The 25,619-nt window shown below is 37.9% G+C and overlaps 1 protein-coding gene across 2 annotated transcripts in view; it reads right to left on the bottom strand.

Moving 5' to 3' along the window:
* The window catches only part of LOC150107163 (uncharacterized), a 276,832-nt gene that overhangs the window by 214,484 nt on the left and 36,729 nt on the right, over positions 1–25,619 (bottom strand). For both annotated transcript variants that reach the window (XM_090391041.1, XM_090391040.1), the window contains exon 2: positions 20,717–20,898. In XM_090391041.1, the coding sequence (XP_090247167.1) occupies positions 20,717–20,862 (146 nt within the window). In that variant the 5' untranslated portion in view covers positions 20,863–20,898. The remainder of the gene's footprint in view (positions 1–20,716; positions 20,899–25,619) is intronic.

The raw sequence follows: 25,619 nt of genomic DNA, 5'->3' as shown, positions 1-25,619 counted from the left end.
AGTCCAGTTCACAATGTGATGGCGGCCTTCGTCTGAGTTAACTGAAAAGAGAACGTGGCTAGAGAGAGCACTGGCTCTAGTCCTGTTATAGGAGATATCTCTACGGTGTTCTTCCAAACATAGAAGGATGGATTTGGCAGTCTGGCCATAGTATTGCTTTCCACAATCACATAAAATCTTGTACACTCCTGGAAACTGAGTTGGAAGATGTTTCTCTTTAGGTTCACTAAGTACTGAACGAAGTTTTGGGAGTGTAGTGAAGCAAGTTCTGAAGTAAAACTTCTTGAGAATTTTTGCCAGTTTTGGTGAAAGAGAGCTGATGCAAGGCAAAGAGATGAAGGCTCTGGGAGAAGAGGGATCTTCGGAAGTAGTTGAGTGACTGGGGAAAAGAAATTTGTAAATTGTCTTAGGAGAGATACCATTATTAATAAAAGTTTTTTTAAGATAAAGGAGTTCATTAAACTTGCCTCCTGCTCAACTGGCAGTTGAGCAGGAGGCAAGTTTAATGTATTTCATTCTTGTGAAGTCTTTGGAATCGTTGATAACTTTTTCAATCACGGACTGCAGAGGCATGTTTTTTTGAGAACGCTTAGATATAAGTCAGGGGTTAGCAGTGGCGTGGGGAATGAAGGCTCTTCATTCCAGTGAGGATTATTTTGGTTATTAGTTCAATGTATATGCTTGGATCAGGAGAGCAAAACAGTAATCTGATCATGGAAAAGCAGCATAAAAATTCTGGAGGTCATCCCAGTTGGCACAATTTTAGTGCCAACAAGGATGACCCAGTTTCCATATGGTATGAGGCTGAGATTGGCTGGGAGGAGGACAAACTGTAGAGAAGGAAACTTGAATAAGACTGTGATCAGAAATGCCAGTGGGAGAGTAGATATCCACAGTGTATGTTGGTGGAATGATGAGCATTGTCTGGTATTCTGGTTGGTAGATTAGATTGACTATTTGTGTTAGGCCTTGACAAATGGTTAAGCTTCCTTTCCAGTGTAATCTGTGAAGTTAGAGTTGGGGAGCTAGTTTGTGTTATGGATGTTAAAGTTCACAAGGAGAATAATCTCATAATTCGGGTAATCAATTTGTAAGAAATCAATTTTTAGTGATAGATAATCAAAAAGGGAAGCATGATTGTCAGAGTTAGGAGAGCAGTAAAGGCAGCAAATAAAGACTGTAAAGTGAGGTAAGGAAATCTTGAACCAGAGCAGATCGAAAAGCAAGAATTCCAAGTTGTATTGCCTTTGACAAGGGATATCAGATTTTACAATAGCACATGTTCCACCTTTTTTGCAGAAGGCATCATGCAGGATATAGTTGGGAGATTTAAGGCAGACTGTGGTAGTGGTGGGTGCCAACTGAGGTTCTGTTAGGAAAAAGAAATCAGATTTTGATGTCTGTAAGTGGTGGTAATGGTGGTGGTGGTGGTATATGCAACTAACGTTTATATTAATACTTCGAATGTTGGAAAAATGGATATGGAAGCGTTTTTTACTGGAAAAAGTTTTGGTGTTATTTTGAGTGGGTTGGGAAATATTTTTATTTGTACAATTTTTTTTTATTTTAATTTTTCATGGGTTTTTTGTTATTTTTTATTGGAGATTTTTTTTTTTTTGTATTTCCAGTTAAAACATTAGTATTTTTATGACTGACTCTCACGTGTAAGGTAGTTGATTCAGGAAACAAAGTAGGGGCATGTAGCTGGGGCGAGGGAACTGTGTACATCTCACACACACACAGAGCCCAGACTACACTCAGAACAGTGCACAGTGCCCCCCTACATACCATTGACCTGATCTCCTCCAGGCACAACCTGGCAGGGTAAGTGACAGCAGGATTATTCATCAGATGATCAGGAACCTTTCAACAGATGCATTACCATTGGGTACAGTCCTGTGCAATATCCCATGGCCAACCTGTGAAATACTCTTTTACTGCTGTACCCTCAAATGGAGCAGAAACTCGCTCCCTAGTTGAATGACAATAATGGTGTAATGATTATGTTCAGCAAGGCCATCACCCAAACTACACGTGAGAACACTTTCTTTTAAGGTTACACGGTGATCAGCATTCATATTTATGAATTTAGGTACACAAAACACACGTGTTAAAAAGATTATTTTACTGATTAATAATAAAATAATAACTTGACGTTTTGACCCCTGTATTGAGGTCATCATCAGAAGGAAGGATGTGTATAAGAACCAAGCTACATGCTGTTGCACTCTATACAGATAAATTACATCTACGTTGTTGACTAGTCTTTTTTCTTAGCCTGCCCTCTAGTGATAAAAAAAAAATTACCAATAAAAATTACAATAAACTCTGCTAAAGTCCTCACGTACTAGGATTCTTCTGGAATTATACAGTTTATATTGTTATATTACGAGATTATCTTCTTGATTTGTACAGTACAGGTTGCTATTGTATGTTCAGGAAAAAAAAAAAAAAAATTCACCAAGTCTTCTTGTATTGAGATTTTTCTTCGTGGTTGCTATGAAGGTTGCAGATGGGTCCTTCACATTCTTGGAATGGTTAGACCATCATTTTTATTCAGATTCGGATCATGTTTGAGCATTTCACATGCTTCCTTGAATTTCCACTCGAACCAGGTTTTAGTGCGGTGTAGGGACTTGGTACCTTTCCAATCAATTCTGTGGTATGTTTAAAGTGTGTGGTCAGAAAGGCCGGTGTTTCCAAAATGGAGGTATTTTATGTGTTGTTTGTGTTCATCCTTTCTGATTGGGATGGTTTGCCCTGTTTCCCCTATGTATGATATGTTACATGTGCAATCTATTTTGTAAATCCCTGGGTGGGCTAGGTGTGGCAGGGGATCCTTGGAAGAACTGAGTAGGTGTCTTAATTTTGTCGGGGTTTTAAAGGCGGTTTTGATGTTGTATTTGTGTAGTGTTCTGTCTATTTTTCTGAAATGCCTCTAACATATGGTATAGCAATAGCATTCTTGAAATCTTTTTTGTTATTAGTTGTAACTTTGTGGAGGATCTTGTGAATAATTTTTATACTGTATCCATTCTTTATAAAGGTATGTTTGATGGTCTTATATTCATGGTTAAGAGCTTGTTCATTTGAACAAATGGTTTGAGCTCTGTGTTTAAGGGTGCTTATGACCCCTAGTTTTAGTGTTGGGTGGTGATAAGACGTTTTGTGTATGTACTGGCCTGTGTGTGTAGGTTTGCAGTAAACTATTTGTGTTAGGCCTTGACAAATGATTAAGCTTCCTTTCCAGTGTAATCTGTGAAGTTAGAGTAGGGGAGCTAGTTTGTGTTATGGATGTTAAAGTTCACAAGGAGAATAATCTCATAATTTGGGTAATCAATTTGTAAGAAATCAATTTTTAGTGATAGATAGTCAAAAAGGGAAGCTTGATTGTCAGAGTTAGGAGTGCAGTAAAGGCAGCAAATAAAGACTGTAAAGTGAGGTAAGGAAATCTTGAACCAGAGCAGATCGAAAAGCAAGAATTCCAAGTTGTATTGCCTTTGACAAGGGATATCAGATTTTACGATAGCACATGTTCCACCTTTTTTGCAGAAAGCATCATGCAGGATATAGTTTGGAGATTTGAGGCAGACTGTGGTAGTGGAGGGTGCCAACTGAGTTTCATTTAAGAAAAAGAAATCAGATTTTGATATCTGTAAGTGGTGGTAACGGGGGTGGTGGTATATGTAACTAACGTTTTATATTAATGCTTCGAAAATTTGAGTGAGCTAAGCGCTGTGGACGTACCTAAGAAGAGCTCCTGATTGAGATAAGTTATTCTAGGAATAATTAATTATATATGCGTAATTGTTTGAGTAAGAGTGGATGTAAACGTTGTGCGCTACTGGTATTATTAGTATGGGGGATTTTTCTTACCTAAACTTATTATGAAATCATTATTATTAGACCTAGTAACCTGCAGGGAAAAAAAAAATGGCACGGCATTGTCATTCCATGATTTTAATTTAGATTTCAGTCGTTTCGTTAAGTGTGAGGTCTGTTATATGTATTCCTTCGATTACATAAATGATTTGTGGATGTTTAGCACGGATGGAAGAAGTGTGTGTGTGCGAAGTGTGACCTGAATGAGGAACTGATGAATGCAAATATGTAATTGATAACAGAAAGTGTTAGTAACAATTGTGTCGCGAGTGCACGTTTGAAAGAGACGGATGGTGAGAAAGAGAGGCGAAAAAATGTTAAAAAAATTAGGAAAAAAGAAAAAGAGTGATTTGAAAACCGTAATGGATGTTAAAAGGGACGAAAGTGAGGCGAGAGTGGCGGAAAGAAACGAAATTGAGAGAGCGAATGAAAGTAGAAATGGTATGACGCAGAAATCGCAAGTGAAAAAAATCAAAAGAATAAATGATAGCGAAAAAAGAATGAATGATGGCGAAAGTTGGACGCATGTTGGACTGAAAGTACTGAAACAAAGAAAGATGAATGAGAGTAAAAGTGAGAAGAATGATAGTGAAAGTTGGATGCATGTTAGTCTGAAAGTACGGAAACAAAGAAAGATAAATGAGAGTGAAAGTGAGAAGAATGATAGTGAAAGTTGGACGTATGTTGGACCGAAAGTACGGAAACAAAGAAGGATGAATGAGAGGAAAAGTGAGAAGAGGGGGTCGAGAGTTAGAAAGTTAGAAAGATTTAATGATAGAGAGAATGTGTCCCGAGATGCGGAAAGTGAATTGGATTGCATGAGGCAAGAAATGAAATGGATGCGGAATGAAATTAAGAGAATTCAGGTCAAAACTATTAAAATAAATCATGATGGCATGAAAGAGTTAACGAAAGATGAGCAAAAGGCATTGTATGGCGACTCCATTATTAAAGGTGTGCTAGAGGATAAAATGCACAAGGTATGTTTTCCAGGCGGTAAAATGAGTAGAGTGATTGCGGCATTGGATATGAGGTGGGAGCAAAAGAGTTAATTGTATTAATTGATACAAATGATTTGAGAGAGTACAAAGAGCATGTCAGAATGAATGACAGGAGGCTGCTTGGAAAGATAAAAGAGAATAGTTGGACAGGAAGGGTAGTCAGTGTGTTGCATAGGTATGATTGTGGTGAAATGAGGCGGAGAGCAAGGATTATGAATGATATTCTGGGTGAAATGTGTGAGGAGATGGGAATACAGTTTGTTAATGTGTGGAATGAGTTTGAGGGACGAAGTGAGCTGTATTGGAGCGATGGACTACCTTTGAGTAGTTATGGTGAGTCGCTTGGAGAGACTACTGCTGGAAGGCAGAGAAGTGAATAGACAGAATGAATCAGATCGAGAGGAAAGTGATGTGGAAGAGCAGGAGAGTAAGACAGGAGAGATTGAAGAAGTGGATATGAATGGGAAAGTGAGTGGTATGAGTATAAAAAATGAGAGAATGGGTGTGCAAGAGGAGCAGGGAAATGGGGAGGCTCAGGGTGGACAGGGGTACACAGCATGAGAAAGGTGGATGTTCCAAGAGGAGGTGAGAGCATGTGTAGGCAGGAAAGAAATGGGATGACCAGGGATCAAGAGGAAACAGATGAAATTGAAAAGGGTTCTAAAATGAAGAAGCAGAAAGGGAAATGGCCGCAGCCCAGCATGGAGAGATCACATCGAGTGAGTGGTATCAGTAGAACTAGCTGTAGATCCAGAAATGAGCTGTTGTGTTTGTATACCAATGCTAGAAGTATAAGAAACAGGCGGATGAAATGGTTGCACTAATTGCATCCGTTCACCCAAAGATTGTCGGAATAAGTGAGACATGGTTAGATGAGGATGACATCCTGACAGGAATAGAGATGGAAGGGTATGATATGTTTCGTGAGGATAGAAGGGGTAAAAATGGAGGGGGGGGGTGCTATTGATGATAGAGAAAGAGTAATGTCCATACAAGGTAGATATGCAAGAGGAAAATAGCGCCAGTGGTTTTGAGGCAGTATGGTGTGAGATAGAGGTGAACAGAATCAAATACTTGGTGGGATGTTGTTATAGACCTGGTAATGTGGATGGTGGTGATAGTGAAATGTATAGTCAAATTAGCCAAGCAAATAAGAAATGGGTAATCATTATGGATGATTTTAATTATGGCAATATAGACTGGAATGAAGAGATAGCAACTGGAAGTAAAGAAAATGAGTTTCTTGAGTTTTTGAGGGATAACTACCTCAGACAGTATGTAACAGAGGGCACACGAGGATTAAGGGTCTTGGATTTGGTCATCTCATCAGAGGATGTAATTATAAATGAGGTGTCAAATCATCCACCAATTGGTGGAAGTGACCATGAGGTGATTACCTGGGTGGTTGCCAGCAGTGCAAGGACCCCTGTGAAAAAAATGTATATGTGGAACTACAAGAGGGGTGATTATGAAGAGCTCAGGACACAGCTTACGGGTGTAGCATGGAATGAGGAGTTAGCTGGAAAAGAGATCAATGCAGCTTGGGGGATTTTCAAAAACTATTTAGTAGATGCAATGTCTAAATGTATTCCAAGGGTGAGAAGGTTAAATAAGGTAGGTGTGAGATGGATGAATAAAGAGATTAAGCATGCAATACAGAGAAAAAGGGCATTGTGGAGGCAGCATAAGAGACGTGGAAGTAACCAATTTCATGAGGTCTACAAAGACCAGGCAAGGAGGGTGACTTGGTTGGCGAGAGTAGCTAAAGAGAGGTATGAACAGCAGTTAGCTAATGAAACCAAAAAGAATCCTAGGGAGTTCCTACGATATGTAGCCAGCAAAAGAAAGAATGATTATGGAAGGATGACATTGATTGGAGGAAATGGTATAAAGACAGCTGTTGCAGAATGTGTGGTGGAGATACTTAATGAGCAGTTCATAAAGATCTTTCAATCTTGTGAATGTGACTTCATGGAGAGATTGAGAGCAGTTGATGATGGGGAGGAGAGACTGACTGTAAGTGAGCAAGAGGTGTTTGGGAAGTTGAGTAAACTAGATGTAAATAAGGCTGTGAGACTTGATAATATATCACCGTGTATTCTGAAGGAATGTGCCAGAGAGTTGACACCTGCCTTGACATATTTTTTTAATAGTAGTCTTGCATGTGGTCAAGTTCCTAAAGAGTGGAAGGAGGGCAAAATTGTGCCACTTCATAAAAGAGGTGATCGAACTCAAGCATCAAACTATAGGCCTATCTTTGTGTCAGGTGTTGTGGTTAAGTTGTTCGAGAAGCTTGTGAGAACTAGGATCCAGAGTTGAGTTGACAACAATGGTATAATCTTTGATGGACAGCATGCATTTGCTAAAGGGAGGTCATGTTTTAATAATCTACTTACTAATTACAATAAAGTGACTGCTTCCTTGGACAGAGGAGAAGGATACACAGTAATATACTTGGATTTCGCAAAGGCTTTTGATAGAGTACCTCATGATAAGCTGACAGTCAAACTAGAGTAGATAGGGTTGGATATTAGATTAGTGCATTGGATTGGAGACTGGCTATCTGATAGGTATCAACAAGTTGTGTATGGGGGTACGATATCCAGAATGCAGAATTTATGCTTGGTGAGAATATACTGTTGGAGGTAGAGGAAATAAGAGATCTAGCGGTGATAGTGGATAAGGATCTAAAATTTAGGGGACACATCGCCAAAATTGTGAAGACAACACAAAGCCTTCTGGGAATGATGCAGAGGATACTGATGTGTAGAAGTAGGGAGATTCTAGTATAAGGCTTTGATTAGGCCACACATGGACTATTGTGCCCAGATTTGGTCACCGGGTTTTCAGATGGGTGTTGGAAAGGGTCCAGCGGCATTCCCTTTATCTGCTGTTGAAAGTTTATTTTTCACTTGGTTAGAGTATAATAAATTTAGTTTAATCCTTTATCCAAGTGTGAGCAAACAAAGTTTGCACCTGAAAGTATCTTCAGGACTGGGGTAAGGTGGTACAACACCAGAAAACTCATTGCAAAGGTGGAGCAAGCTACCAACACTCCTGTCTCAGTATCTCCTATAATGCAAAACACATCTCCTTGCGGATATGTCTAATGTTATGCATTAAGGGAAGGGCCACTACCCAGACTAGTTTCAACCTTTATCGAGGTCTCTTCAGTGGGAGCCAGGCACAAGCTGAGATACCAGGCAGAAGCATTTGCAGGTCATCTCTACCTATAGGAGTTGCCAAATGGTGTGCCACCCTTTTTTAATAAATTACTCTGGATTTAGAGAAAGATGTTGAAAGTTTATTTTTCATTTGGTTAGAGTATAATAAATTTAGTTTAATCCTTTATCCAAGTGTGAGCAAACAAAGTTTATGCCTGAAAGTATCTTCAGGACTGGGGTAAGGTGGTGCAACACCAGGGCAACTCGTTGCAAAGGTGGAGCAAGATACAAACACTCCTATCTCAGTATCTCCCTTAATGCATAACATTAGACATATCCGCAAGGAGATGTGTTTTGAATTATGGGAGATACTGAGATAGGATTGTTGGTAGCTTGCTCCACCTTTGCAAGGAGTGCCCTGGTGTTGTACCACCTTACCCCAGTCCTGAAGATACTTTCAGGCGCAAACTTTGTTTGCTCACACTTGGATAAAGGATTAAACTAAATTTATTATAATCCCTTTATCTGCTTTTGTGATAATAATGTCACGGTTATATTTTAGGGATTTGAGGGCCAGTTTTTCCGCTTTGTTTAGGTTGCTGTTTAATTTTTTGGTTGAATTTAGTAAATAGGCAGTTTCCATCCTTATTTTGTCAGCGAAATTGGCGCGGAGGGATCTTAAACCTCTCTCAATATGATATATTATATCTAGTTTATTTACCGACCTCGGAGCAATGGCGTAATTTAAACCTTTCTCCAGTAGCGAGATTCACTTTGGTTGAGGTTGTAATCCGATTTGTTGATAACCAGACAGTGGTCCGATGGTGGTTGGCTGCTCCTAACTGCGTTTGTGGGTGATTGGCTACTCCTTTCGTTATGGCATCGTAATTGTCTTGCGCTTTCCTGTAGTTTTAATGCTTGAAACTTTGTTATTAATTGTTCTTTGCTTCCTCTGCGATCTTGTCTAGAATATTACAAATTTCGGGATTAATGTAACTGGATAGCTAAAATTTTAGTTGTAACACTTTGGCTTGGGTAGATGCTAAGTTCTTTCGCGCCTCGTGGATCTGTTCTCTTAACAACGATTTTTCTAGCCTAGCATAGATACGGAGCACTTTAGCTGATGTAAATTTCTTCTTTAGTTTAATGCAGTTGGGTATTAAGTTGCTGTCTCCACATCGTTTCAAAAAGGCTAGTCGATTAATTAACATGGAACTACGTATCTTTAGCTTACCGTAGAGGCTGCACAGCTTGTGGGTCACATCTCCATGGATTATGATGACTCTTTCTTCTAAGGTTGCATGGTGATCAGCATTCATATTTATGAATTTAGGGACACAAAACACACGCTTTTAAAATGATTATTTTACTGATTAATAATAAAATAATAACTTAACGTTTTGACCCCTGTATTGAGGTCATCATCAGAAGGATACATGTGTATAGGAACCAAGCTACATGCTATTATACAGGTAAATTACATCTACGTTGTTAACTAATCTTTTTTTTAGCCTGCCCTCTAGCGATAAAAAAAAATTACCAATAAAAACTACAATAAACTCTGCTAAAGTCCTCGCACACTAGGATTCTTCTGGAATTATTCAGTTTATATTGTTATATTACGATTATCTATATTAGTACTGGATTTGTACAGTACAGGTTGCTATTGAATGTTCAGGAAAAAAAAACACTTCACCAAGTCTTCTTGTATTGAGATTTTTCTTCGTGGTTGCTATGACGGTTGCAGATGGGTCCTCCACATTCTTGGAATTGTTAAACCATCATTTTTATTCAGATTCGGATCATGTTTGAGCATTTCACATGCTTCCTTGAACTTCTGCTCGAACCAGGTTTTGGTGCGGTGTAGGGACTTGGTACCTTTCCAATCAATTCTGTGGTATGCTTAGAGTGCGTAGTCAGAAAGGCCGGTTTTTCCAAAATGGAGGTATTTTATGTGTAGTTTGTGTTCATCCTTTCTAATTGGGATGGTTCACCCTATTTCCCCTATGTATGGTATGTTACATGTGCAATCTATTTTGCAAACTCCTGGGTGGGCTAGGTGTGGCAGGGGATCCTTGGAAGAACTGAGTTGGTGTCTTAATTTTGTCGGGGGTTTAATGGTGGTTTTGATGTTGTATTTGTGTAGTGTTCTGTCTATTTTTTCTGAAATGCCTCTAACATATGGAATAGCAATAGCACATTCTTGAAATCTTTTTTGTTATTAGTGGTATCTTTGTGGAGGATCTTGTGAATGGATTTTATACTGTATGTTTTTTATAAAGGTATGTTTGATGGTTAAGAGCTTGTTCATTTGAACAAATGGTTTGAGCTCTGTGTTTAATGGTGCTTATGACTCCTAGTTTTTGTGTTGGGTGGTGATGAGAAGTTTTGTGTATGTACTGGCCTGTGTGTGTAGGTTTGCGGTAAACTGAGAAGGAGAGACAGCCTGAAGGAAGTTGTGTGACAATTGTGTCCAGGAACGGAAGAGAGTTTTTTTTTTTCTATTTCAATGGTGCAAATTGGATGTGTTTGTGTTGTTTGTTCAGGTGGATAAGGAATGTATCTAATGCTTGGCGGCCGTGGGGCCAAATGGCAAAAATATCGTCGACGTATCTGAGCCAAATTTTGGGCTTTAGGCACGCCAATTCTAGAGCTCGTTGCTCAAAATCTTCCATATAAAAGTTCGCTATTGGGGGGGTGGGTGAGCCCATGGCTGTACCCTCTTTTTGAAGGTAAAAATTGTTTTGCCATACAAAATATACGGAGCAGAGTACGTGGGCAAAGATTGCCGTGATGTCGTTAGGAAATATGTTCTGTAAGAGTAAGATTGTATCATTGATTGGGACATTGGTGAAAAGGGAAGTTATGTCAAAGCTGACTAATAGATCTTGGTCGTTGAGTGTAATGTTTTTAATTTTGTTTATGAATTGTTGTGTATTTTTTATGTAGGAAGGGGAATGACCAAACAATTCCTTGAGTGTGGCCGCTAGTTTTTTGGCTAACTAGTAATTCGGACTGTCGATTCCTTCCACAATTGGACTTAATGGCATCCAATTGTAAGATAACCTCGTAATATAACAATATAAACTGTATAATTCCAGAAGAATCCTAGTACGTGAGGACTTTAGCAGAGTTTATTGTAGTTTTTATTGGTATTTTTTTTTTTATCACTAGAGGGCAGGCTAAGAAAAAAGACTAGTCAACAACGTAGATGTAATTTACCTGTATAGAGTGCAACAGCATGTATCTTGGTTCTTATACACATGTATCCTTCTGATGATGACCTCAATACAGGGGTCAAAACGTTAAGTTATTATTTTATTATTAATCAGTAAAATAATCATTTTAAAAGCGTGTGTTTTGTGTCCCTAAATTCATAAATATGAATGCTGATCACCGTATAACCTTAAAAGAAAGAGTCATCATAATCCATGGAGATGTGACCCACAAGCTGTGCAGCCTCTACGGTAAGCTAAAGATACGTAGTCCTTTTTGAAATGATGTAGAGAGAGCAACTTAATACCCAACTGCATTAAACTAAAGAAGAAATTTACATCAGCTAAAGCGCTCCGTATCTATGCCAGGCTAGAAAAAGCGTTGTTAAGAGAACAGATCCATGAGGCACAAAAGAACTTAGCATCTACCTGAGCCAAAGTGTTACAACTAAAATTTGAGCTATCCAGTTACGTTAATCCGGAAATTTGGAATATTCTAGACAAGATCACAGACGACAGGGCCAAGCATCTATTACCCAAAAACAAAGGCCAATTGATAACAAACAAAGATAATAAGCCGAAAGGCTATTTTACCGGTGAATTTGTTGATTAAGTGGGAGATGTTAAATCCCGTTTCATTTTATAGTCGGGTACGAAACTCGGGTCGAAATCCATCGACATCCATAGAGTTTCAATGCCGAAAAAAACTATCGGCAGAACCAAGTGTAAATGATCACTTGGACACTATAACACCAGGGCAACTCCATGCAAAGGTGGAGCAAGCTCCCTCACTAACTTTAATATTCTTTCATAATGTAAAACCCAGCTCCTAAGAGATGTATATATATTGTTTTACATTATGAGAAGAGGTCACTACCCAGACCGGTTTCAACCTTTTTTGAGGTCTCATCAGTGAATAGGTAGACCTGGAATATCAAGGTTTTAAGTGAACAGAAACTTACATACCTCTACTATCGAATTGACAAAGCGCGTACTCTATATTGTTAACTACAAAGATAATAAGCCGAATGGCTATTTTACCTCCGAATTTGTTGATTAATTGCCCTCTTTGCCCACGTACTCCGCTCCAGATATTTCGTGTTGCAAAACAATTTTTACCTTCAAAAAGAGGGTACAGCCATGGGCTCACCACTTTCCCCCCCATTAGCGAACTTTTATATGGAAGACTTTGAGCAACGAGCTCTAGAATCGGCGTGCCTAAAGCCCAAAATTTGGCTCAGATACGTCGACGATATTTTCGCCATCTGGCCCCACAGCCACAAAGCACTAGATACATTCCTTAGCCACCAGAAGAAACCAACGCATCCAATTCACCATTGAAATAGAAAAAAACAACTCTCTTCCGTTCCTAGACACATTTGTCACACGTCTTCCCTCAGGCTGTCTCTCCTTCTCAGTTTACCACAAACCTACACACACAGGCCAGTACATACACAAAACTTCTTATCACCACCCAACACTAAAACTAGGGGTCATAAACACCCTTAAACACAGAGCTCAAACCATTCATTGTTCATTTGTTCAAATGAACAAGTTCTTAAATATGAATATGAGACCATCAAACATACCTTTATAAAAAATGGATACAGTATAAAAATTATTCACAAGATCCTCCACAAAGATACCACTAATAACAAAAAAGATTTCAAGAATGCTATTGCTATACCATATGTTAGAAGCATTTCAGAAAAATAGACAGAACACTACACAAATACAACATCAAAACCACCTTTAAACCCCCGACAAAATTAAGACACCTACCCAGTTCTTCCAAGGATCCCCTGCCACACCTAGCCCACCTAGGGGGTTTGCAAAATAGATTGCACATGTAACATACCATACATAGGGGAAACAGGGCGAACCATCCCAATCAGAAAGGATGAACACAGACGACACATAAAATACCTCCATTTTGGAAACGCTGGCCTTTCTGACCACAGACTCCAAACATACCACAGAACTGATTGAAAAGGTACCAAGTCCCTACACAGCACCAAAACCTGGTTCGAGCAGAAATTCAAGGAAGCATGTGAAATGCTCAAACATGATCCGAATCTGAATAAAAATGATGGTCTAACCATTCCAAGAATGTGTAGGACCATCTGCAACCTTCATAGCAACCACGAAGAAAAATCTCAATACAAGAAGACTTGGTGAATTTTTTTTTTTTTTTCCTGAACATTCAATAGCAACCTGTACTGTACAAATCCAGAAGATAATTGTAATATAACAATATAAACTGTATAATTCCAGAAGGATCTTAGTACGTGAGGACTTTCGCAGAGTTTATTGTAGTTTTTATTGGTAATTTTTTTTTTTTTATCCCTAGAGGGCAGGCTAAGAAAAAGATTAGTTAACAACGTAGATGTAATTTACCTGTATAGAGTGCAACAGCATGTAGCTTGGTTCTTATACACATGTATCCTTCTGATGATGACCTCAATACAGGGGTCGAAACGTCAGGTTATTATTTTATTATTAATCAGTAAAATAATCTTTTCAACACGTGTGTTTTGTGTCTCTAAATTCATAAATATGAATACATGTGAGAAGGGGGGGGGGAGGACAGAAACCAGAGGTCCTACTCTGTAAAGAAACATCTCAGAAGCACTTGACACCTCCACAAAGCAGGATAGTGGGGTTTCACAAGGCAATGAAAGACATTACCACCTAGAGGTGAAGTTGGCATTTCTTCAAAATCAGGGAAGATATGCATTTAAGACAGCAATATTTGATATATTCCATATATGCAAGCATTTCTGATTGGTTATCTATTCCAACCACCTTTTCAACAGTTCAGGATTCTAACAGTGTTTTCTATCCCAAGTATTGATATGTACTCCTGATTACATGACTCTTGATTATTTTCTAACACTATTCTGTCACTATTTATCTCATTTAACAATCATTCAAAGTAATCACTGAGATAACCAGAATATCTATCTTCTGTTTTTAATGTCACAATTTCCACCCTTTATTCCTGTCACAATACTCCTTCCTCCATTTCTAATCTTTGAATAGATTCCCAAACATTTTGTTATCTTACTGTCACATAACTTTTATTTAGGTACTTTTACATGCAGTTTAGTGTACTTATATTTCTGTATTCTTTAAGGACACTTGCTGACTTACTTTCCAGGAGCAGTTAGTATTTCCTCTTTTCGATCTATTCTATCATTGATTAGAGGCAGATCAACCAATAATCTCTTCAGATTATGCAAATCAGTCTACAGAGTCAGGTTCTTATTATCGAACATTTTCCTTTTTAACTGAATAATATCTGTATATTTGAGTCTACAGTTCACATCTGAAAGCTGCTTGACTTTGATTCCTTTTTAAAGCTTTTTCAAAACCCCTATATTATTTTTGTTTCATAAGCCTGTGTGATGTTGTTATCAAAAATAGTATAATCAGTAAGACTTCATTTATTTCTAGTGTGTTCTTGCTTTCCAGTCATCTGGTGCATAATCCCATATACTCTGCCAGACTGTGCCCATCGAGAAGGAGTCAGAGTAGTGGTATGTAATGTAACTACAGGTCAGTTTTTGACAAATAGACTGATTGCTCTCTGTATGGTGTCATGTTCAAGAGTGCCTCTCCCTCATTGCATGTCCCCAACTCTTTCCTTTTATTCAATAATGAACCAAAAATTAAACAAACAACGAGAGTGACACTATAACAAAAACAAATCTCCCTAAAAAAAAATCAAACCAAGCAAAATATTCAAAATATACAAGAATCCCTACAAAAAAAAAAAAATCACTTCCACCTCTACTTTACAAATGACGTACAGACATCCATGACCAGACTGTAAAATCTCTCATGATATGTAACTATGTTACTTATCATAAAAACGTCTCTGTAGCGCAATTGGAAGAATGACGGTACATTGTGCCCTTCAATTGGAATTGGCCTAAGTTCGAATCTCGTCGCGATGGGAGGAATCTTTATCTGGATGATTTTCAATCGAAGGTGAGTTAGCCAATCTCATACGGAGGTAGCAGGGTTTTTTTCTCCCGGAAACTAGGGTTTTTCATCCCGCATACAGACAAATCGGCCCTTCAGAACACATGCAATTTACAGACACAGAATACCAGTTGTGGTGGTGGAGGTGGGCGGGAGATGGCGTTGATGGAGATAATTCGTAGTAGAGGTTCGGTGTAGTGGTTGAGACAGTTGTAGGTGTGTCCTCCCGCGATGAGTCTTCAGACTCCTTGGAAGTGTCAGGAATAATAATAATGTTTGCTTTTTTTAAGAAGATTGCACTTAGAGAAATGTTAATTTTGTCTGTAATCTTTAATTTGTAATAACTTAACCATGGGCCTTTGTTAAAATAATGTGTTAAAATAATGACATCATTATGTAATAACGTTGTCAACCCATGTCCATATATGGCAATTTCAAAAGACATGCAAAGTATGATGTTGTCATGGTCAGATGTCAATACATGACCATATATGGAAGTTTCGAGAGACGCGCACATGCGTACAACAAAAGTCCGGGCTTTTATAAGGCGAAATGTCGAGAAGGACTTTGTCTTAGTTTTCTAACTCTTCTTTTGCCTGGGTCCACCGCTATGTGAGATCCAATGTCAGTAATCGAGAGAGAGAGAGAGAGAGAGAAGCATTATAGGTCTTAAGTTTCTCAATCTCTTACCTGGGTCTGCTGCCATGAGAAGTATTACAGCTGCAATGTTAAGGGTCCAAAAAGAGTATAGAATAATTGGCTAGAATAATAGAAGAATAGAATCTATTCAACAAGTAACCCATGAATAAAATAGTATAAGTATTCTAAATTCCTGTTACAAAATATACAGCAGAATTTTAAATAACAAATTAATAAAATATTCTGAAAACTTTATTTTAGAAATACAGAATGGTTTTAGAAAAAGACAATCGTGTATAGACCCAGCCTTTTGTCTAAAATTAATAATAGAGAAAAGAATACAATTTAGAAACACATATTACATTTATTGACTTTGAAAAAGCATTTGACAAAGTTAAAAGAAGCATTTTAATTAATGTATTAAAAGAAAGACAAATACCAAATAATATTCTAAAAGCTATCATAGTATGTATAAAAATAATGAAATACAAATAAGATTAAATTATGAACTATCATGTACGAGAGAGATAAACCAAGTAGTCTGACAGGGATGTCCCCTTTCAGCAACTCTTTTTAATATTTATCTAAATGAAATCATAAAAATTTCCATCAAGGTATTAAAACTTTCTCCTACTGTGAACTTAAATACTCCTTTTTGCTGATGACCACATAATAATTATAAATTCTGAAGATAACTTACAGAAAGATATTTTAAATTTAAATGAGATAGCCAAAGATTATGGAATGGTAATATCAACGGAAAAATCAAAAACAATGGCCTTTAAAGGGAAAGATCCAGTAAGAACTAAAATAGTAATAGATTATTATTATTATTACATCGGAAAATTATTTCAACAGTGATTTCGAGGCCTCACATACAACAGCCAATAACCGAACTCTATATGGCGATGCAGAAAATCCTGAGCATAAAAAATCTGAAACACACTACTTAATGTTACTAAGGAATTACTTCAACAACACCTATCATAACAATAGAGACACGTATCGCATAACACATCCCAACACAACTCTTTACACCCCAAATCCTTCAACAACTCATACGGTTCTGCAGTGAGATCAAATCTCATACCCATGCTACTCAGCATCACAAAATTTAAAACACATAGACAATTACAGAACATTAAACCATGAACTGTGGAAGCTATACCAACATGATTAATATAGCACTCACACCTATTTTTCACTTCGCAAACCATCAGCATCAAACACAATGCCTGCTTTCCACCCATAAAAAATACCAAACATAAATAGTGTATGCTAATCCCACTCTCTTCATAAAAGCTAACCCTAGCTTCGAAGTAGATGGGATAAGCATGGCTTAATTAAATAATCTTCATTAGCCAATCACCACAATTTCTTCAAAGTCACAATACCTTAACCGATAATAATAAGGATGATAATTCAAAGTCGCAATTATTATTATTATGTAATAATAATAACAAGATTGTAGAACAGGTAAATTCATTTAACTACTTAGCATGTATGATTACATATGAAATGAAAAAGATATAAACCTAAAAATTGCAAAATATTTAGAAATAACAGGTGTAATTAACTCTATATTTAAACCTAACCTAGTTCAAAAAACAAAGCAGAATTATACATTAGACAAACAAAAAAGACAAAGATTAATAATAGGTGAAATGAAGTTTACAACTGCAAAGTATACTCTATTGATCACAAAAGAAAGAAATTATGAAAGAATTAAACTAGGAATCAGTAATAGAAAAAAATGTAAAAATATAAACATAAATGGATGGAACATGTTGAAAGAATGAAAACAGAAAGATTACCAAAACAAACCTTAAATTACAAACCACTAGGAAAAAGAAAACTAGGACGTCCTCTATGATGACTTCTAAGGGCCCAGAACAGACTATTCTGGGCCCAAATCGTTCAAGCAAAATGATGATGCATTATATAGCTGAACTTTCACACACATTCTCACAATTCCTCCATGATGATCTAGTTTCCCTGACTCTCTGAAACATGTGAAAGGGTATTAATATATTTTCAGTCCAAATGACAATCATGCATGAATTTGTGACAAGCATAAACCAGTGTGCATGATATTTAACTCAAAGCACATAATTCCTTTCTCTGTAAGGAATTTGTTTCTTTATTATATGTAGTGTGCATTTTGGTGCATGATCACTGTCACCAGCAGTAGCGCACTCAGGATTTAATCTTGGGGGGAGGGTTGAGTAGACAATTTGAGAATATGCCTTACATGACTGAGTATCTGAAGTGATCGCCAATACATGATACCCATGATCTCCTCTGGCTCAGCTTGGGCAAACAAAGTAGCGCTCTGTCCGCAAGAGCACTACTTCGTTCGCCTTGCATTCACAGTGGAGGGGATTCCTGAGAACTATCAGGTATTCCCACCTTATGTGGCCGCTAATTCATAAGTAGTATAGAAATAGAAGACACAACATAAATTTAAAAAAAAACATGAATTTTAATTAGGAAAAGATTTTTGGAAAATTTTCTAGTGTTTTTTTTCTTTTTGTTTTGGGGAGGGCCAGGGCCCCATGGCTCCCTCCCTGGGTGCACCACTGATCACCAGCATTAATTTTTGCTGAAATGCCAAACATCACAATATTATTTATTAAATTAATTAGTTCCATTCTTTTGAAAATACCATACATGGCACACATAACAAAAGATGAAGTTAGAAGGAAAAATCCACTCCACTGCCAGAACACAAGAAAATATCATCACTAAAATAGAGGTGATTATAATTAAAGTTCACATTTTGAAAGGCTGAAACCGGATAAATACTCAGCAGAATGATTTAATATTTAACACGATGTGTGCGGTAATGGAATTTTATTTTGAGCAAAAAGTAAAGTTAGTTCTAAAAGTTGCCAATTGGCCAATACATGGCGCTCAATTCCATGTTGTATGGTTATACAACATGTTCGATATGCTGTCCTCTGTTGTCGGCAGCATGCTGAAATCACAAAATCACATGCTCAACCAGAGAACGTAGAGTTTCACTCTAAATGTTGTGGATATAGCATGTAATTCTGTATTGAGGTCCACTAAGTTGGCGATGTGTCCACGATAGACAATGTCTATGAGATGTCCCCACAGCAAAAAGTAGCAGGGATTCAGATCTGGTAAGCATGCTAACTATGTTAGATGAAAATGGCGGTTGATGATGTCCATGGTACAATGTGTTTGAAGCAACCACTTGACAGGGGTGATGATGTGAGGAGGGACACCACCCTGCATAAAAACTGTTGAATCCAGACACTGACACTGTTGAAGTGTTCGAATCATCTGATTGGCTAAGAGAGATGCATATCGCTGGCCATCAACAGTGCAGGTAATAAGACCAGCAGGATCAAGCTCCTCTAAAAAGAAAGGATTGATAACAAGTTCCACTGTAAAACCACACCACACAGTGACCTTTGGGGAATGAAGTGGAATCTGTCAAATGACACGTGAATTTGCGATTGCCCAAATTCTGCAGTTGTGCATATTCACCATCCAGATGGAAGTGAGCATCGTCAGCCCAGAAAATGCTCCATGACCAATTGTTGTCCAGTTCAGTCCAAGAAAGAAACTGAAGGACAAGTGTTTCTCATGCACCCCGTTCAGGATTAAGCAACTGCTGAAGATGGGAAATCTTGTAAGGATAACAGTGGAGTATTTGTCTTAAGGCTTTGTGAACAGTGCTTACGGGTTTGTCTAAAGACCGTGCAATATGCCGTGAGCTATTGCTTCCTATGACATTTGCCATCCTTTCTTCCTCTAAAGCTATGGCTATCTCCTCCGCTATCTGCTGTTCAATGGGCTTCCATCCTCTGCCAGGTTTGACATCCAAGAAACCTATCTCCTCAAATGTATCATTCTGTGTAAACCATTTGAAGTCATAGGATCCATATTTAATCCCTTTAGTGTTCTGAACTTTCGCAATGCTCTCAAAGGCATGGCTGTTATTTTAGTAAAACAACATCACGAGAAGTGCACAATCCTTCGGTAATGGCGACATTGTGTTTTAACACATCTGCTCACAGGCAATGAACTGATATATTCCACAACTACTGATTTTATAGAAACTTCTTTCAAAGCATATATCATTGGGGACATTTGTCATTTGCATAAATGGTATGGTGGTCATAGCGTTTCACTGCATACCAGGGGTACCATATATAATTTATGTGTATTGCAGTACCATGTATCACCCTAGTAGCATCTTTTAGAACTAACGTTGGTTTTTACACAAAATAAAATTCCATTGCTGCACACATCATCATATTGAATATTAAATTGTTGTACTGAGTAGTTACCTAGTTACAGTCTTTCAAAATGTGAACTTTAATTATAATCACTCTGTATGTTGAAAATAGCTCTGGTGGCTGGGCCATGTGGCTAAATCAGAGTTTTCTTAAAATAGCACTAGAGGCTTGACTTCTGGTTAAAAAAAAGAAAAAAAAAAGAATATTAGAAAATGGAATAATTCTGTGCTCTCCACCTTTGTTAAGGAGATTCCGAGACAAACTCCTGGATAGGCTATGTCAGGTCTGTCACCTTTATAATGCTGCAATAGTTTACATTGGGCGAAGAAGAGTATGGGCAAGCAAAAGAAGCAATGTGACTGACACACAGACTGGTAAGACAAGTTTATCAAGCTGACTATTAGTGATGATAATGTGGAAAGAGGAGTCATTGTGTAAAGGGTTTATGATGAAGAGAAAGAATAGTTTTCATAATAAATTTAATAATTATTACAAATAAAACAATATTTACAAACATCCTGAAAACCTAATAAAATATTTAAGTTTCATATCCTTACTTGAATATTTGGGGATCCATTGATATTCCACCTGAATGTGAAATCTCATATAATGCAAGCTCATCACTGTTAAGTATATTTTGGACAAAAATACCATGGTCTACATTTTGAGATTTTGCATCAAGCAAGTGATTGGCTCCTGTCATAATACCAATTGATTTGTTTTCAAAACATGTAGTGAGCTATAAAAGTTCATATAAAATCAATTCAATTTTCTGGGTATTCAAACAAATAAAATATAACAATTCAGACTTCAGAAAAAGTAAAGGTAATTTTTTTCCAAGTACAATATTAATTATTATTAAGTCCAACAGTATCAGTATATCCATTCCCTTGACCTAAATCAGCTGTGACATTGTTATAAAATATGAACAAACTGCTAAAACATGCACTCCCTTTAGTAAGCCTATGCTATTGTTCACCAAGTATAGCTTGTCTGTCAACCATTTCTGTATGTAAGTTCTTAGTAATTTCTCTAAAATCTTCACCACCACTCGGGATATACTGATAGATCAGTAGCTGGACACATTGGTTTTTGCTATGCCCTTGTGCAATGGGACTATCGTACATTCTTTCCCTTCCTGTGATCTCTATACAACTCTTGCTCTTATTCTCATGATACTGTAAACTGTTGTTATTTCTTGCTATTTATATTTATAAGCCACCATTATTATTATTTTTTTATATGTATATTCCTTTCTTATTCTCACTATTCCTTCTTACTATTGCGTACTTAGTTTATCTACCTTTTGCACTACGAGTTTTATACCTATGGATACTAGAAAATTTATTTGATAAGACTGCCCAACCAGTATCTTTTTATTGGCATAAAACTCAGTAATATGGCCGGTTGATTTCTCTCTCATTCTCTAACACAAATTCCTTCAGTAAAACTTTACACAAACAGTCGTGGTCTATTTGCTATTACCTATACGCTTCGGCTATCTTACTTGGTTTCTCGCTCTTAAGTTCGCTTTTATTTAGGAACAGCGCATTGTAAAATAAACAATCACGCAGCACTCTATTGACAAATAATTAAAACACATTTATTTACAATAGAAACAAAGTACATCAAATAAGCGATAGGGAGGTTTTTCTCTTTTCCTATCCTTATATACTATTGATATAAAGAAACAAACTTTCCAATTTTAATATTAAATGACTATACAATATAAGAGAGAACAAAGAGCATGTCAGAATGAATATCGGGAGGCTGCTTGGAAAGATAAAAGAGAATAGTGTGACAGGAAGGGTAGTCAGTGTGTTGCCTAGGTATGACTGTGGTGAAATGAGGCGGAGAGCAAGGATTATGAATGATATTCTGGCTGAAATGTGTAAGGAGATGGGAGTACAGTTTGTTAATGTGTAGAATGAGTTTGAGGGACGAAGTGAACCGTATGGGAGCGATAGACTGTATTTGAGTGGTTATGGATTGAGTCGCTTCAAGAGACTGCTGCTGGAAGGTAGAGAAGTGAATAGAGAGAATGAATCAGATCGAGAGGGGAGTGATGTGGAAGAGCAGGATAGTAAGACAGGAGAGATTGAAGAAGTGGATATGAATGGGAAAGTGAGTGGTATGAGTATAGAAAATGAGAGAATGGGTGTGCAAGAGGAGCAGGGAAACAGGGAGGCTCAGGGTGGACAGGGGTACACAGCATGAGAGAGGTGCATGCTCCAAGAGGAGGTGAGAGCATGTGTAGGCAGGAAAGAAATGGAATGACCAGGGATCAAGAGGAAACAGATGGAATTGAAAAGGGTTCTAAAATGAAGAAGCAGAAAGGGAAATGGCCCCAGTCCAGCATGGAGAGATCACATCAAGTGAGTGGTATCAGTAGAACTAGCTGTAGATCCAGAAATGAGCTGTTGTGTTTGTATACCAATGCTAGAAGTATAAGAAACAAGGCGGATGAAATGGTTGCACTAATTGCATCTGTTCACCCAAAGATTGTCGGAATAAGTGACACATGGTTAGATGAGGATGACAGCTTGACAGGAATAGAGATGGAAGGGTATGATATGTTTCGAGGATAGAAGAGGTAAAAAGGGAGGGGGAGTGCTATTGATGATAGAGAAAGAGTTATGTCCATACAAGGTAGAGATGTAAGAGGGAAATAGGGAAATAGGGCCACTGGTTTTGAGGCAGTACGGTGTGAGATAGAGGTGAATAGAATCAAATACTTGGTGGGATGTTGTTATGGAACTGATAATGTGGATGGTGGTGATAGTGAAATGTATAGTCAAATTAGCCAAGCAAATAAGAAAAGGGTGATCGTAATGGGTGATTTTAATTATGGCAATATAGACTGGAATGAAGAGATAGCAACTGGAAGTAAAGAAAATGAGTTTCTTGAGTTTTTGAGGGATAACTACCTCAGACAGTATGTAACAGAGGGCACATGAGGACTAAGGGTCTTGGATTTGGTCATCTCATCAGAGGATGTAATTATAAATGAGGTGTCAAATCATCCACCAATAGGTGAAAGTGACCATGAGGTGATTACCTGGGTGGTTGCCAGCAGTGCAAGGGGCCCTGTGAGAAAAGGTATGTGTGGAACTACAGGGGGCTGATTATGAAGAGCTCAGGAGACAGCTTGTGGGTGTAGCATGGAATGAGGAGTTAGCTGGAAAAGAGATCAATGCAGCTTGGGGGATTTTCAAAAACTATTTAGTAGATGCAATGTCTAAATGTATTCCAAGGGTGAGAAGGTTAAATAAGGTTGGTGTGAGATGGATGAATAAAGAGATTAAGCATGCGATACAGAGAAAAGGGGCATTGTAGAGGCAGCATAAGAGAAGTCGAAGTAACCAATTTCATGAGGTCTACAAAGACCAGGCAAGGAGGGTGACTTGGTTGGTGAGAGTAGCTAAAGAGAGGTATGAACAGCAGTTAGCTAATGAAGCCAAAAAGAATCCTAGGGAGTTCTTACGATATGTAGCCAGCAAAAGAAAGAATGATTATGGAAGGATGATATTGATTGGAGGAAATGGTATAAAGACAGCTGTTGCAGAATGTGTGGTGGAGATACTTAATGAGCAGTTCATAAAGATCTTTAAATCTTGTGAATGTGTCTTCATGGAGAGATTGAGAGCAGTTGATGATGGGGAGGAGAGACTGACTGTAAGTAAGCAAGAGGTGTTTGGGGAGTTGAGTAAACTAGATGTAAATAAGGCTGTGGGACTTGATAATATATCACCGCATATTCTGAAGGAATGTGCCAGAGTCAACACCTGCCTTGAGATATTTTTTTAATACAAGTATTGCACTTGGTCAAGTTCCTAAAGAGTGGAAGGAAGGCAAGATTGTGCCACTTCATAAAGGAGGTGATCGAACTCAAGCATCAAACTATAGGCCTATCTCTGTGTCAGGTGTTGTGGATAAGTTGTTGGAGAAGCTTGTGAGAACTAGGATCCAGAGTTGAGTTGACAACAATGGTATAATCTTTGATGGACAGCATGGATTTGCTAAAGGGTGGTCATGTTTTAGTAATCTACTTACTAATTACTATAAAGTGACTGCTTCCTTGGACAGAGGAGAAGGATACACAGTAAAATACTTGGATTTCGCAAAGGCTTTTGATAGAGTACCTCATGATAAGCTGACAGTCAAACTAGAGTAGATGGGGTTGGATATTAGAATTAGTGTATTGTATTGGAGACTGGCTATCTGATAGGTATCAACAAGTTGTGTATGGGGGTGCAATATCCAGGAAAAGGAAAGTCACTAGTGGAGTGCCTCAGCGGTCTATTTTAGGGCCATTACTATTTAACTTGTATATTAATGATATTGGCGAAGATTTGGATGGAGATATTCAGTTGTTTGCAGATGATGCAAAGTTGGGACGAACCATAAAGAGTAGTGAAGATGTTGTGGCCTTGCAAGAAGACTTGAATAAATTGAGTGATTGGGCAAGCAAATGGGGATGTGAGTTCAATGCTGCAAAATGTAAGGTTTTAAAATTTGGAAAACAAAGATGGGATGCAGAATTTACGCTTGATGAGAATATATTGTTGGAAGTAGAGGAAATAAGAGATCTGGGGGTGATAGTGGATAAGGATCTAAAATTTAGGGGACACATCGCCAAAATTGTGAAGACAACACAAAGACTTCTGGGAATGATGCGGAGGACACTGACGTGTAGAAGTAGGGAGATTCTTGTTCCATTGTATAAGGCTTTGATTAGGCCACACATGGACTATTGTGCCCAGATTTGGTCACCTGGTTTTCAGAAGGATGAAGAGATGTTGGAAAGGGTCCAAAGGCGACTGACTAAGGTAGTTTCTGACCTCTGGAATGTCAAGTATGAGGAAAGATTGAAAAGATGTAATTTGCAGAGTCCAGTGGAGAGAAGGAAGAGGGGAGATATGAGAGAGACCTACAAGTTGGTAAGGGGTTGTTATAGGATCAATGGTGGAGAAGTTCTACAGAGAATAGTGGGAAATCAGGGGAGAACCAGAGGTCATCCCTGGAAACTGTATAAAGAGGGTGTGAGTAGGGGAGTGAGAGGCAGGTTTTTTTCGTGCAGAGTTGTGAGTGATTGGAATGCCTTGCCTGAGAGTGTGGTGTCTGCAAGGAGTTTGAATGTGTTTAGTACAGTATGATGAGATGTGTGTGTGTGATAAAAGGACCTCCCAGATGAGTCTTTGACTCCATGAGGTCTTTGGTAATAATAATAATAATAATTACTCTGTTACTTCTCGGCTAAAAAAATCAAATTTCCGAGACACTAATTTACTCATAAAAAGATTAGCTAGCTATGACAAGTTATCTTACAATTTATATTCCAGTTCTCAACAAATCACAGGACTCTCTTATAGATATTTTTTATTACTATTTCTTATCAGTCCATCTATGACATATCTCCTAGATTACAAAAGAATGTACATAAAAAGATGGGACACATAC

Source organism: Typopeltis vanoorti, chromosome 4 (genome assembly GCF_054136105.1).
Source record: "Typopeltis vanoorti isolate ZY-2024b chromosome 4, IOZ_Tvanoo_1.0, whole genome shotgun sequence".
NCBI lineage: Eukaryota > Metazoa > Arthropoda > Arachnida > Uropygi > Thelyphonidae > Typopeltis > Typopeltis vanoorti.
Note: the sequence above shows the minus strand (reverse complement) of the source record. Positions and strands in the feature narration are given on the sequence as shown.